This window comes from Polyodon spathula, chromosome 3, assembly GCF_017654505.1.
Source record: "Polyodon spathula isolate WHYD16114869_AA chromosome 3, ASM1765450v1, whole genome shotgun sequence".
NCBI classification, from domain to species: domain Eukaryota; kingdom Metazoa; phylum Chordata; class Actinopteri; order Acipenseriformes; family Polyodontidae; genus Polyodon; species Polyodon spathula.
Genome location: NC_054536.1, coordinates 25,566,614 through 25,581,856, shown reverse-complemented (window position 1 = coordinate 25,581,856; position 15,243 = coordinate 25,566,614). Strand labels below are relative to the sequence as shown.

General features: G+C 38.9%; 1 protein-coding gene across 3 annotated transcripts in view; it reads right to left on the bottom strand.

The window, feature by feature from the left end:
• LOC121312910 (oxysterol-binding protein-related protein 10-like) overlaps positions 1-14,289 on the bottom strand; it is a 130,248-nt gene extending 115,959 nt beyond the window's left edge. For 2 of the 3 annotated variants that reach the window (XM_041244813.1, XM_041244816.1), the window contains exon 1: positions 13,739-14,288. In XM_041244813.1, the coding sequence (XP_041100747.1) occupies positions 13,739-14,010 (272 nt within the window). In that variant the 5' untranslated portion in view covers positions 14,011-14,288. Of the gene's footprint in view, positions 1-13,738 lie in introns of all 3 variants that reach the window. The other variant, XM_041244815.1, reaches the window with a different exon arrangement.
• Positions 14,290-15,243: the final 954 nt, after the last annotated feature.

Here is a 15,243-nt window from a genome sequence, read left to right as displayed (position 1 = left end):
ACACTTCCAACCAATTCAGTGGATGCAGACGTGCAGTCTCAACGTATGGGCAAATCCACACCAGACAGAATATCTGCAGCAACTGTTGGGAGATGTTGCATGCTTGCCTTTTAACAAATTACAGCGCTCTGTTTCAGTAAGGAAGCAAGCACCATAATTTTTAGGCTTTTATAGTTTATAGTTAATGTTTAAACAAGTCCGCGAAATGTCCTTGAAATCCTAACTATAACCCTAATCCTAACTGGATGACTTGGCCATGTGCATAACACCCTTTTTGCCGATGACATAACTGTAGAACTCCTTGCAGCACATGCTGAAATTAATTTTTACTTTTAACGTGATTGGATAGACGCATAGATGCAATGCAAACAAAACGCCCTAAACAAGTAGAGTATGCTGTTGCACCGAGAGACTATATAGCAGCCACATATACGAAATTTCCTAACGCCTGGGTTTTCAACGTTTACTCTAAAAATTGGGACAAATGGCGTCCGGACAATACCTCAACCGGGATGCGGGACAAAGCCCCGAATATCGGGACGTCTGGTCACCCTAGATGTGGGAGACTTGTCTGCAGCAAGAAGACATCATTTTCAAGCACAAAGAAACATTTAATAACATTTTGCAAAGAGCTCATTTTTTAACCCTTCTGATCAAGTCAGTTTGTAAATTACAGTTTATTGTACTGTATTGTTTTGCAAACTCCAATTTTCAATACATGTTTCAAAGCTTACATGACAAAACAGAAAGTCTGCAAATAGAGAATACAGAATCCATGTAAAAAAAGGTTCTTAGAAACGCCTAAAAAGGTCTCCCCACAGTGGCAAAGCAAGGTTCTAACGAGAGCCTTTACTTCTTAGAGTGTAGGCATTACTAAAAGATCGTGGAGGAGAATAAGAAAAGATGGAACGATATTCCGAGGTGCACAAAAGAAAAAGTCTCATATACAACGAGGGCTCATCCTCCACCATTATTTTAGTAATGCCTACACAATGTATTTTTTTTTCTAATATGGCATTCTGGTATTTAACAATACTGTTTCAGACAGTATTGTTAAATCCGAGTTGGAAAGAAAATGGTAAAAAAAAAAATTTAAAAAATAGGACAGATGACGCAGTTAGCTTGTAGCTAGAGCAAGTACAGTTTTTCAACCATATATACCATACAGATATGCTTTAAACTCATACATAGAGCAAGAAATACAGACAAACATAAGAAATACGAGAGTTGTAACTGCATAAGACTTTAAAAGCTATAAGTCGTAGTTAAACTGAAGACTGTTAGTATGAAGTTGTATGGAGTTATTGTTGCTGAACATACTGTTGCACAATGATGGAAGGATTATCCACCTGTTTAACTGCCATGGATGTAAGTATATAAAACTTATTGCTTCTGAAGTTTGAAAAGTCTATATGCCTGGAATTATTCTATACGAAATAAGAAGTTTAATGATTTCCATTACATGAGAGTAGATGTTAAAACTTCATGCTGATTTGAACCTGGCTGTTGCTAAGATAAGCACCAACTAAGACGTAGCTTTACAGTAAACTAATGTATCTGCATCTCCACCCATTTGCGTTGCTTTCCATCTGATGATGTAGATATCCTTCTGTCTGGCGGTCTCCCCCAGCGCATCAGCATGACAACCGTCTGGATTCAGCTAAGTACGGTACATCTCTGGGGTCTTCAAGTGGGCACCTTCCATCCTCGGTGTTTCGTCGACTAGCCCACAACACCTCAAGAGGGCTCGACAGCGATTCTGGCGTCCCAGTATCACCCCCCTCCGTCCCCCACCCAACTCTGTCCAGCTTACTTACCTGTACATCAGCGTTGCTTTCTTCCTATTGTGCTTGAGATCCCCATCCAGAATCTTTCTGTCTCAACCACAGCCAGTTGCTGCTCCTTTCTGCTGCTTCAGATAAGTTCTTCACTGTGTGACGCAACTCTTGACCACTAAACCCAACATCTCTGAGAAACCGGGTTGTAGAGTGTGCCACAAATCCTCGACAACCCACCTCCATGGGTAAACTTGGACTCTCCATCCTCGCTGTTCCGTTTCAGCAGCTAGTTGAGCATATCAAAGTTTCTTCCTCTCATACGCCTCATCCACAGCATCTTCCCATGGCACTGTTAACTGTAAAAGATGAACAAGCAGTGCTGATCCAGACCACAAGACAATGTCTGGTCGAAGGTTAGTGGTGGCAAACTCAGGTGGAAAAATAAGCCGTTGACCAACATCTGCCAGCATCTTCCAGTCTCTAGCAGCTTCCAGTTGGCCTGGGCCTTTTCCTGGTGGTTGCTCTCCTGGATGGAGGAATATTGTCTTTTGTGTGTAACGCTTTGATGGAACTGGTGGCAACTTATTGGTCAGGTTACACTTGTCTTCCAATGCTAAGACCAAACATCACAGCAGCTGGTTATGGCGCCAAGTAAACCACCCTTGGCTATGACCCACCTTACATCCTGTCAAAATGTGCCTTAATGTTCCAGGTGACGAATACAAAGGATATGAGGGATCCTCACCCACCCAAAGGTTTATGTTCTGTGGTGATGGGAAAACATCATATGTTGATCTAATGAGGAAACTGATCCTGCTCTGTTCCATTGTCCTTAGGTCTTGCCAGCCAATCTTGCATTGTTCCACACTCCTCCATCTCATCTATTCTCCATGCTTGGCCTGGGAAACGGCCTTTACACACGTCATCCTCTCCAACACAGGTGCTGCCTCCCTTAAGCATCTGTCGCGTGAATCTAGTAATGTCATTTCCAGTCGGACCTTGGCGCACTTAAAACTCCTTGGTTCGAGCAGAGGCTGGTAGCTGCAGTATTCCTTTACCATAGAGTCCACCTCTGCTGAGGCAGCGTGGAACTCCCAACCATTTCCTACCACTCCCAACCATAACTAATATGCCAACCTACTACAAACTCTGAAGTGATACATTTGTTTATTAAGAAGCCACCGCACATTCCATATTTTATTCATTTGTCCTGGTGATGTTTTTCGAGCTTGTGACACATTTTCATGTGTTACAAGTACTGCTTGTATCAAAATCTCTACTTCCATACTGGTAAATTTCAGTTTTCGCTTCTGAGCATCCTCATCACAATGGCTAGTACCAGGCTGTGTGCCATTTATTTTCTTTTGGAATCTGTAGCCTACACACACAGGGTTGACCCAAACCCGCTACTTATTGTGAGAGGTGTGCAATTCTCCACCGCTAATTGCGGAATCGCCTGCTTTACCTAATTAGTCGTATAAAATATGTCGATATTTTGACGATGAGTGCGGCCGTACAGAACACACACATTACATGGCTTTTTGCGGTCGGTTTTTCCCCTTTACAAATTTGGGCTTTAATTTAAAAAATGTAAATAACCCTTAATTCTTCCTGAAACCACAATACTGTTGAAGACAAAGGAGGTACAGTAAATGTAGAGGTTTCTGACTGGGCCTTTTGCATGAGAAAATAAGCAATTTGGACTACTGAAAAAATTAGTTTGTAGTGCGGGGGACCGCCCAAATACAAGAGATGGAAGTTTAACAGGACTAAACAAATTGGATTTGCCAGTTTCAGAGTCCTGTAGTTGCTTTGGTGCTCAAACCCGTCTGACTTCATGAGAAGGGAACTAAATTAGGTAAAACAAGTTGGTTTAGTGACAGTTCAATCGTCCACACAGGTTTCAAGAATGTTACCGCTCATATGGATCTTTCCAGGTTTCTATCACACTGCAAAGTCATTCTGCTTGCATCATGAGAGCTTAATGGCACAGCATGCAACAGCACAGCAATCAGGACATGCTGATAACTATAGCAAAGCAAGCATGCATTTCAGATATTTTATTTATTACTAAGCTTTAAAAGCCCCAAAAGAGACCTTTCCCTTTAATTAGTTTATAGGGAAGGTTCAGACTTGATTTAAGACTTTCAATGGCATAATCATATGCATTGGGTATGCTCCATGTGGGATTATAGTTCTCAAATCAAAATACTTGGCTCCCTGTATTGCCGTGAAGTTCTATCCACTGCATGCCCGCACTATTGGCAAGCACTGCTGTTTACACAAATAACTCGCACAGTTGACCAGCCAACAGAGAGCAATAATTTTTTCTATTGTTTTAACACTGCTGGCAAAACAGGACTAATGTACATCGAGGAAAGGTGCGGACAAGTGTCAAGAGTCAGCAATACACAGGAAAAGTGTAATTCAACATCAGCAAGTTCAGGAATGAAGATCCTGCTGTATTGAACAACACTTTAGAGAGTTCCAAATAAGATGAGAAGAGTGGGGGCAACCTTTTAATGTCTAACACAACTCACCCTTAGTACGATTCGGTGTATGTCGGGGGTGGGGGGGGGGGTGCAATTCAAATGTGAGCTTGGTCAGCCATAGGAACATTTGAGTAATTTTTATTACAGTATTACATTTTGCAACTGCAGCCAACTTCCTTCAGCACTAGACTACATTAGACTGTTTTTCACAAAAAAAACTGCTTGTTAACTTCCACAGATAAATACAAAAAAATAAGACATTAACCGTTGTTTGAACACACTGAAGGGCTTGAACTTTTAATATTATTAGCCACTCAAATAAACAGATATAATCTGCAGTGCTGACACAGTTTACTAGTATATTAGTAGAACTAATGCCATTACAATCACCTACCCTGTGTTCTCCGACTGCCTTTGTGCTATTTGGAATTGATTGTCATTTTATTTTTTTTCATTTTGTAGTACATTTCATTGGTGTTTTATACCCATCACTAATGCTGATTTGGAGTAAATACCTTTGGGAATCTAGCCCAAGGTGGTTTAGTAACCCATTCCGAACACTCAAGTAGAACTCTGCACCCTACTTTGGAAGGTCACATTTAGGTATTAGAGCAAAATTATTGTGTTTTTCTTATACGTTCGAGGGCACAAATGTGCCTGTAGTCAACATAATTTCAGGACCATTGGAATAGGGCCATCATGGCCAAAATTATGTGGACATGCCCATTTACACAGCTTAATCCAACCCAACACAGTTCTTGCTTTTGAAAAATCTGATTCTCTCATGACCATAGGATCAGTCACCCCAAAAACATTCTTAAATGCAGTCCAAAACATCCCTGTTTTTTTTTTCTTGTAGTCAAACTAATTGTGTTTTAATCTGTAGCAGCTTGCTGCATATGGCTGAACAAATTTTATTGCACTGAACTGCCAAGAACTAAGAGGGGGTGGAAAAACGAAGTCCACCCCAACCATACACTTTCTCCGTTCCAAACAAAGACACACGCTAGTATTCATGCCTGTAACTAAATAGTAGATAAGCAGAAAAAAATACAGAAAAGCTGTAAAAAAAAAAAAAAAAAAAAGTTGCAGTGCCTATAGAAAGTCTACACCATCTTTTGTTGCCTTATAGAATTAAAATGCATTATTTTTCATCTATTTACACATCCTACCCCACAACTTCCAAGTGAAAAAAATATTCTAGAGAGTTAATTAATTAAAAATAAAAACTGAAATAGCTTGGATGGATAAGTGTCCACCCCCCTTGTAATAGCAATCCTAAATTAGCTCAGGTGTAACCAATCGCCTTCAAAATCACAAATCTAGCCTGTATGGTAGGGTGGCAAGAAGGATGCCATTACTCAAGAATGCCCACCTTGAATCCCGTTTTGAAGAATGCAAAAAAACACTCAGGAGATTCTGTAGCCATGTGGCAAAAAGATTTGTGGTCTGATGAAACTAAAATGGAACTTTTTGGCCCAAATGCAAAGCGTTACTTTTGGCACAAACCCAACACAGCGCATCACCCAAACAGCAACATCCCTACTGTGAAGCATGGTGGTGGCAGCATCATGTTATGGGGATGTTTCTCATTGGCAGGGGCTGGGGCACTTGTCAGGATAGAAGGGAAAATGAATGAGGCAAAGTACAGAGAAGTCCTTGAGGAAAACATGCTGCCCTCTGCAAGAAAGCGGATACTGGGATGGAAGTTCACCTTTCAGCATGACAATGGCCCAAAGCACACAGCCAAAGCTACACTGGAGTGGTTAAGGAACAAAAAGGTAAATGTCCTTGAGTGGCCCAGTCAGAGCCCTGACCTAAATCTAATCGAAAATTTGTGGCATGACTTGAAGATTGCTGTCCATCAACACTCCCCAAGGAGCGTGAACACAGAGCTTGAACAGTTTTGTAAAGAAGAATGGTCAAATATTGCCAAATCTAGGTGTGCAAAGTTGGTGGAGACCTATCCTAACAGACTCACAGCTGTAACTGCTGCCAAAGGTGCTTCCACCAAGTATGAACTCAGGAGGGGTGGAGACTTACCAATTATATTTTTTTTTTTTTTTTTTTAAAATATTATTTTTTCCTCAATAAAAACTTTTTTCCCCTTAACAATGTGGAGTATGGTGTGTAGATACATGGGAAAAAATCCTCATTTAAACGCATGAAACTCTGAGGCACTGACACAACAAAATGTAAAAAAAAGTTCAAGGGGGTGTAGACTTTCTATAATTTATATTTTTATTTAGGGCTGCTCCGATTAACAGATTAATCGGACCGATTACTTAACTGAAGTTGCAGATTTTTTTTTTTTGCAATTTAATCATGCAGAATTTTATTCTTGAATATTAAATAAAAGCAACCAATAGAAGATCTGCATTTTCTCTGCAGCAGTCCAATCCTAAGTGAGCAGAGGCGGGACATAAACTGTTGAAGGTATTCTCTGCCTCAGCTGACAGTCTTGAGTAAATTTAACCAATGGGATAGTCAAAGATCTGCCCTGGTTTTGCAGCTGTCCAATAATGAGTGAGCAGAGGCCCTAAGCATTGTAACAATAGCTGAATTTTGCATGACACTGCTTATTGTAGAGCATTATTGAGAATTAAAACATTGATGTAATATTTCGATTTACTTTTTACAAATAAAAAAAAAAAGTCAGGCAACAGGGGCATCGTAGTCAATTTGGTCATGAATCAATTTTCAGGAACTTTCTCATAAAATGGCGACTGTTACAGGGAGGTACAGTATATACCACAAATACCCAAACCGACACAGGAAGGGAAAGGATATACTCGCCACTTCCAAAACTGAAATTATTAAAAGTATCTGTGGCTTAACAGTAGCTGTCAATTAAAAAAGAATACTCCTTTGTTCAGTACAGGAAAGGTGATATGGAACAGCAATGGCTACAGCAATTTAGGATCTCAAGTCAGCATAAAAACATGAGGGTTCACAAAGTCAATTGCAAGCCACTGTTACACTCAAAACCTTTGGACAAACCTAGATTGATGTTCAAAATGGATAAGCAGAAGTGTAGGGCTACAATACATCACAATGAGCAAGAACTGGCTTTCAGAGGCACGATGAAGCACCAATTCCTCAGAGCTAAATTCTGTGGAATTATTTTCTCTGATACTTTCTACACCACGCATGTTAAGCAATCACTTGTCAATAGCCACAGTATTCTCGGGTACCTCTAACAAGATTCAGAACGGCTTAATCTCTTCGGTGTCTCAGGTTTTGCTAGATGCAATGAAAAAGAGAAATACAGAAAGCCAAGACGTAGATGCAATGGGAAACACAGCTCAGCTGTCTTTTCTTTTCAGGTATGCGAGTGATGGGGCCCGAATAAACGTTTGTGGCTGTTCTGTGAAAATGTGCTACATTTAATTTAAAAAAACAATGAAATGCTTTTAAAAAGACCAAATGCCAAATGCCAAATATGTGTGTGTGTGTGTGTGTGTGTGTGTGTGTGTGTGTGTGTGTGTGTGTGTGTGTGTGTGTGTATATATATATATATATATATATATATATATATATATATATATACATACACAGTGCCTTGCAAAAGTATTCAGACCACTGACCAATTCTTTCATATTACTGAATTACAAATGGTACATTGAAATTTCGTTCTGTCTGACATTTTATTTTTAAACACTGAAACTCAGAATCAACTATTGTAAGGTGACACTGGTTTTATGTTGGGAAATATTTAAGAAAAATAAAAAACTGAAATATCTTGCTTGCGTAAGTATTCAACCCCTGTGCTGTGGAAGCTCCCAGTTTGCACCGATGAAAGAAATTGCCCTAACGAGGGCACAATTACCTTACCATTGGCCTCCACCTGTGAACCATTAAAGTTGTTGTCACATTTTCTGGATAAAAACCCCACTGTTGAAGGATGATTGGTAAGGCTGTGAATCTGAAGGAAAAAGAAGACCAAAGAGCATTCTACTGAAGCTAGAGATAATATAATACAAATGCATAGATTAGGGAAAGGGTACAAAACAATATCCAAGTGTTTGGCTATCCCAGTCAGCAGTTGGATCAATAATCAGGAAATGGAAGCTGCATCACACCACCCAGGCACTGCCAAGAAAACGCCATCCCTCAAAACTGAGCGCTCAAACAAGAAGGAGACTTGTGAGAGAAGTCACAGAGAGGCCAACAATCACTTTGAAGGAGCTACAGAGTTCAGTGGCTGGGAGTGGAGTAATGGTGCACCAGTTAATGTTCCTTAATGTGCCTTAATGTTCCAGGTGATGAACACAAAGGATATGAGGGATCCTCACCCACCCAAAGGTTTATGTTCTGTGGTGATGGGAAAACATCATATGTTGATCTGGTGAGGAAACTGATCCTGCTCTGTTCCATTGTCCTTAGGTCTTGCCAGCCAGTCTTGCATTGTTCCACACTCCTCCATTGACTTCCAAGGTCTGAAATGCGTATCAGGGGTGAAGGACATTCTCTTACTTCGCCCACAGCCTTTGGAATTCCTTACCCCTTCTCGTCTGACAAGAGCCTGTCCCTCTTTTTAAATCTCGATTAAAAACAAATCTCTCTGAAAAGGCATTTCCTGGGTCATTGCCTGAAGGTTGTGAATGGATTTTATAAGCTGGCAAACAACTAACACATTTCTTATTCATTTTAAACTATATATATATTTTTTTTTTTTATCTTATTTGTTCTGCTAGAATTTGTTTAGTGCTTTGAGAGGACCTTGGCTTTGACCTTGGTGCAGTGATGTTGTTGTTGATGTAAAGCTAAGTGTTTAAGGTGTCATGGAAATACTGACTGTATGGGTGAGATTATATTAAGCTTTTGTTGTTTAAATCAACAATGTCTAAAATTGTAAGCATGATTAAAAAGATATTATAACAAGCAATTTGAAAACATTTCCTCACCTTGTCCTTTTGTTGTTTTTGTTTAGCTTTCCAAATGTTATTTTCTCTTCTCCAGCCACCAGGCTATATATACACGTTTGATGCTGAAGAATCACTATTGTAAACTGCTTTACTCTAGCTACAAAACAACATATTATAAAGTGTGTACAATGAAATGTACAACCAACCACTACCAATATATATGCACATACAGTAGAGAAATGATAATACTTTCTACACAGCTAGGTGCAATTACACTTACATCACTTGAAACAGTCCATAAGAAAATGTTCCTAATTGTATATCAAAGTGATTGAAAGCACAGTACAGGTACGTTTTGTCTAAATTAGAGTGCTGTACTAACAGGTCCAATAATTGCTTTTGCATCCAAAAACAGAGATACCTACCATGATTTCTGAGACTTTTAAAAACACAATTTTAAAGTGCTAATCGGTATGCTGCATAATGTTACATATTGAACGGTACAGATGTATAAAAACCATGTATGAAATTTTAAGAATTGCAGATTTCTACATTAAACCAACAGAGGTGCTGAAATACACTGGTCCAGTGTCCAATTCTGTTATAAATATCTTGCGACTAAAACTTATTCACACTACCAAAATACGCAATTATCACATGTTAAACGTGGATGCGGGGAGCCTGAGTGGCGCATCCGGTAAAGTCCGAGTCCAGGCTATTCGCTTTAGACTGGCCCTCGAGCGTGAAAACTTTCGAGTACTCGAACCAAATCCCTGACAATATTATTCTACATATGCGCCACATTAACTACCACACGCTAACACTAGAGCCACTACCGATACTCCACCTAAAAGTCATTATGATGGTACATTTTAATTTATTTAAACAACGTCAATATCAAAATGAAAGACAACTACCCGATACAACTCAAAGTTTTATCCAAGCTCATCTTACCGAACATAAAAGGGTTTTATTTTCGAACTTACCACTATAAAGCACTACTTCAAAAAATGAAAACAAATTAATTTTTTTTTTTTTAAAGAAACTAGTGTGTAAACAGGTATATGTATATACAAAACTGTAAAAACAAAAGTATTTTTTGTTGTTGTTTTTTTTTTTTTTTAAACGAAAGTAACATGTCAGCTCTTGCGTGTCATGCGGTGCATCACACTACAGGTTGAGCTGCAGGCAGCACTGCAGCTTTGCAGTTTTCTGATCGAAATGTTTCTGCCAAAGCACTGTGGCCAGCTTCAAGATGAAATCTCTCCTACTGATATTTTCCCTGGTGCATTCCTTGTACATTGTATTTATTTAGGAAAATTATCATAAACGGACAACCACATAAACTCAGACACGCAGAGCAATTTAAATTTGAAAATCTCGAACCTTCATAATTACTGACGTGGCTAGTTAGTTAAGGTGGTATACGTGAATACAACATAGTAACGCGACCCCTGGTCTTAAGGCTCAAAGCAGGAGACGGAGACGGGATTCAGGCGCCAACAAAAGTGCTTCATTAAACTGGGTCCGTGTTTGGGTCAGAACCACACCACAAAAACAATAAATCCTTCCTCCTTTCTCTATCCTAAGAAATTGCTCACTTTCTCTCTCGCTCGCTCTCGTAATTATTCCACAAACAGGTCTATCAGTCCCACACAGAAAAGAGAACGGACCACTAATCTCATTTTGGGGGGGGAAGATGTGTAGACACACACACACACACACACAACACCGAAACCAGTGGTATGGTCCCTCCCCAGAACAATACAGATAACGTAAATGCACAGGACCAGGCGAAACAAGACAAACAAACAAGAAAAAACAAGAAGTCTTGCCGACCTAAACCGACCGGGTCGCTACAACATATTGAATTTGCATTCATGACTGCGCGCGCGCATATATATATATATATATATATATATATATATATATATATATATATATATATATATATATATATATATATATATATATATATATATATATATATATATATTATACAGTGCCTTGCAAAAGTATTCAGACCCCTGACCAATTCTCTCATATTACCAAATTACAAATGGTACATTGAAATTTCGTTCTGTTTGATATTTTATTTTTAAACACTGAAACTCTGAATCAATTATTGTAAGGTGACACTGGTTTTATGTTGGCCAATATTTTTAAGAAAAATAAAAAATTGAAAGATATAAATTAACGAGGACACAATTACCTTACCATTGGCATCCACCTGTGAACCATTAAAGTTGCTATCACATTTTCTGGATAAAAACCCCACTGTTGAAGGATCATTGGTAAGGCTGTGAACCTGAAGGAAACTAAAGACCAAAGAGCATCCTACAGAAGTTAGAGATAAAGTAATACAAATGCATAGATTAGGGAAAGGGTACAAAATAATAGCCAAGTGTTTGGATATCCCAGTGAGCACAGTTGGATCAATAATCAGAAAATGGAAGCTGCATCACACCACCCAGGCACTGCCAAGAAAAGGCAGTCCCTCAAAACTCAGTGCTCAAACAAGGAGACTTGTGAGAGAAGCCACAGAGATGCCAACAATCACTCTGAAGGAGTTACAGAGTTCAATGGCTGGGAGTGGAGTAATGGTGCACCAGTCAACCATATCAAGAGCTCTGCATAACACTGGCCTGTATGGGAGGGTGGCAAGAAAGAAGCCGTTACTCAAAAAGTACCATTTGAAAGCACATCTGGAGTTTGCCAGAAAGCATGAGAGTGATCCATCTGCAATGTGGGAAAAGGTTTTGTGGTCAGATGAGACCAAGATAGAGCTTTTTGGCCAAAACTCAAAGCGCTATGTGTGGCTCAAACCTAACACTGCCCATGCCTCAAGACACACCATCCCTACAGTGAAGTATGGTGGTGGCAGCATCATGCTGTGGGGATGCTTCTCATCAGCAGGGACTGTGCATCCTGTTAAAATTGAAGGAAGAATGGATGGAGCAAAATACAGGAAAATATTGCAAGAGAATCTGTTTCAGTCTGCTAAAAAACTGAAGCTGGGGAGGAAATTCACCTTTCAGCAGCACAATGATCCCAAGCACAAGGCCAAAGCAACACTGGAGTGGCTCAAGAACAAAAAGGTGAATGTCCTACAGTGGCCCAGTCAAAGTCCTGATCTCATCCCATTGAAAATTGCGGTCCACAAGCGTCGTCCAACCAACCTGAACAACCTGGAGCAAATCTGCCAAGAAGAATGGGCCAAAATCACTCCGACACTGCGTGCAAAGCTGGTACATACTTACCCCAAAAGACTTTAAGCTGTTATTGCAGCGAAAGGTGGTTCTGCCAAATATCAATGTGTGGGGGTTGAATACTTATGCAAGCAAGATATTTCAGTTTTTTATTTTTCTTAAAAATATTTCCCAAAATAAAACCAATGTCACCTTACAATAACTGATTTTGAGTTTAAGTGTTTTAAAATAAAACATCGAACAGAATGAAATTTCAATATACTATTTGTAATTCAGTAATATGAGAGAATTGGTCAGGGGTCTGAATACTTTTGCAAGGCAATGTATATGTATGTATATGTATATATACACACACACACATTTTTTGGAGTACTAGAGCAATAAACGTTAACAATTTATTTTTATTTTAACAAAAAACTGAGCAAATGGTAATTGTGCCAAGAATTAAACAAATCCGATCCAGTGTTTGCAAAAAGTTTGTCAGTCGAGGAGGGACAGTCTAGTTACACTAAACGTATGTGTTGTATATTGCAACTACATTTATTATTATTATTATTATTATTATTATTATTATTATTATTATTATTATTACTACTACTACAAGTAGTTTTCTTCTCAAATCACTGCATTGCACTAGGAAAACATCTCACCCATGTACAGTAAAACACCCATGTACAGTACTGCAAGGCTTGTCTTCAAAATACAATCCATCATTTTGAATGTATTAGTAGCAAGGTGTCCTGGTTAGGCCACAATTGTGTGCACCACGTAATATTCTAAATGTAATGGGAAAAAAACAGCGGACACCTCCCCAGCGAGTGCAGAGATGGTTAACTTTGTGGCTCATGCCATGGTATAAACCCTGAACCTTACAATTACGTTGCAGCTGAATTCAAATGAATGTCGGTACAATAGCTCTCAAGGTTATGTGTTTTTCGAAAGCTTTTACTTAAAATAATCTAAATGAATAATAACTTAATTTCACCTGCAACTGTGATTTTGTGCTATGAACTTGCATTTATTATTTTTATTATTATTTTGTTTTTGCAATCTTGCAAATACAACGATGGTCTGTTGCCCAAAAAAAAACGTGTTAAGGAATGGATGCCTACTTAATAACATCATCTTTCTATATACTTACTAGATTGTATGTCCGTGAAATGTATGCGTTATCCCTTGTTTTGGAATCATATCCCACCACTACACGCACATCATGTAACAACCATCCATGGTATTTGACAACAGTCCAAGAAAAACACACACACATCCAAAAAGAAAATGTGATTTACCAATTTTGTTTTAACATCGCTACGTTTGAAATATAGTGCCATGAGACTAAGTTAAATAAACTTTTTTTATTCTTATTATGCATCAATATCTGATATTATTACCTGTTCTGCCACCCCTGAAGCAGGTTTGTGTATTTACTCAACACTCCTTCCAGCTGCTGCTTGTGTTGGTGCGGGACACCGCCGCTGTTCCCCAATCCCCCAGCCCTCCTCCCAGTACCTCCAACAGGACTGCCAGCCGATCCCGAGCCGGGGCTCTGAGAGCCGCTTCTCCCGATCTTCCTCGTAGAATTTCCCCGCTCTGAGGATGACGAGGACCCCGTGCTTGTTTTACTATTCACGGGTTGCGAGCTTCTGAACGCCGACTTCTCCATTATTTACACAGGACGTCAAAAGAACGTCAAATATATTTCTTGAATTAAAACCAGAATAAACACAATGTGAAATATGCCATATCCATATCTCTCCGTCCTTCTGCCTCTCTATCCCTGTCGGTTCATCTCTGTCATATTTCCATAGTTACAGCCACAAGAACTGCCCAGCCACTTTCGTGCTGGTGGTATTGCACTGTTTTATGCGTTACTGTTGAAATCTCCGTAAGGTCACTCCCTCAGCTACTCTGCTAACCATGGACAGTGTCGCTAACCCGGATATTACAGTAAAATCTCCAACACTTCCACTCAGTCAATCCGCTGAAACCAGAGGCGGAGCTTTGGCGGGGTATAAAATATTTGTGGAAGCTGAGATGTGCGAATCGGTTTTTGCTTCGGAACCGATGACCCTGATAGATACAAATGTCAAGGATCCGGTTCCAGTGAGTACTACTGTGTTTTTAATAAAAATCAGTATTAAAAAAATAAAAACATTAAAATGATCAGAGACTTTTAATTTCTGTCAAAAAACAATTAATAACTAGGATTTACACGTTTATACTTAGAAAAAAAAAAGATAATCACGCTCTTAACTAGACTATGTATTTGCGTTTTGTTGTCCTTGTTTTGAATTGGACTAATGTCTGATCGTGGCTGTGCTGAGTTTAGTTTCGCTTATTTTTTGCTCTGTGATTGTTGTGGTCGTTTTAATGTTTTTTATGCTGACGTAGACCTTTATATGTGTATTGACATACGGACATGTTTTTCTAAATACTAGTTTGGGAACCGGTTCTAATGACAGATACCCGGTTCGGACCCGTTTCCAAAGATTTCCTCAAAAGCACATCATTAGGTCAATTTCCTGATTCAATAAAATGAGCATCATTTCAGAAGATTCCAGAACATGTGTGAGCAATTTTAATGAAAAGAAAACCGAGCCCTGGCGACTCACACACTAGATTGATGTGATTTGTTTTACTTCTGTGGCAGATCAAAAAATGCTTGGTTAAAAAAAAAATGTGTGTGTATATATATATATATATATATATATATATATATATATATATATATATATATATATATAATAGTAGCCTAGTAGTTGCTCTGTATGGCTTTACTAAAAAATAAAAAACTTGTGTTTCTCACATTAGATGCTTTATGATATTTTATACAATAGTTTTCTTTTTAATGCATCCAAATACTGGCCACTTATAAAGCACAGTGTAGGTTTGATGT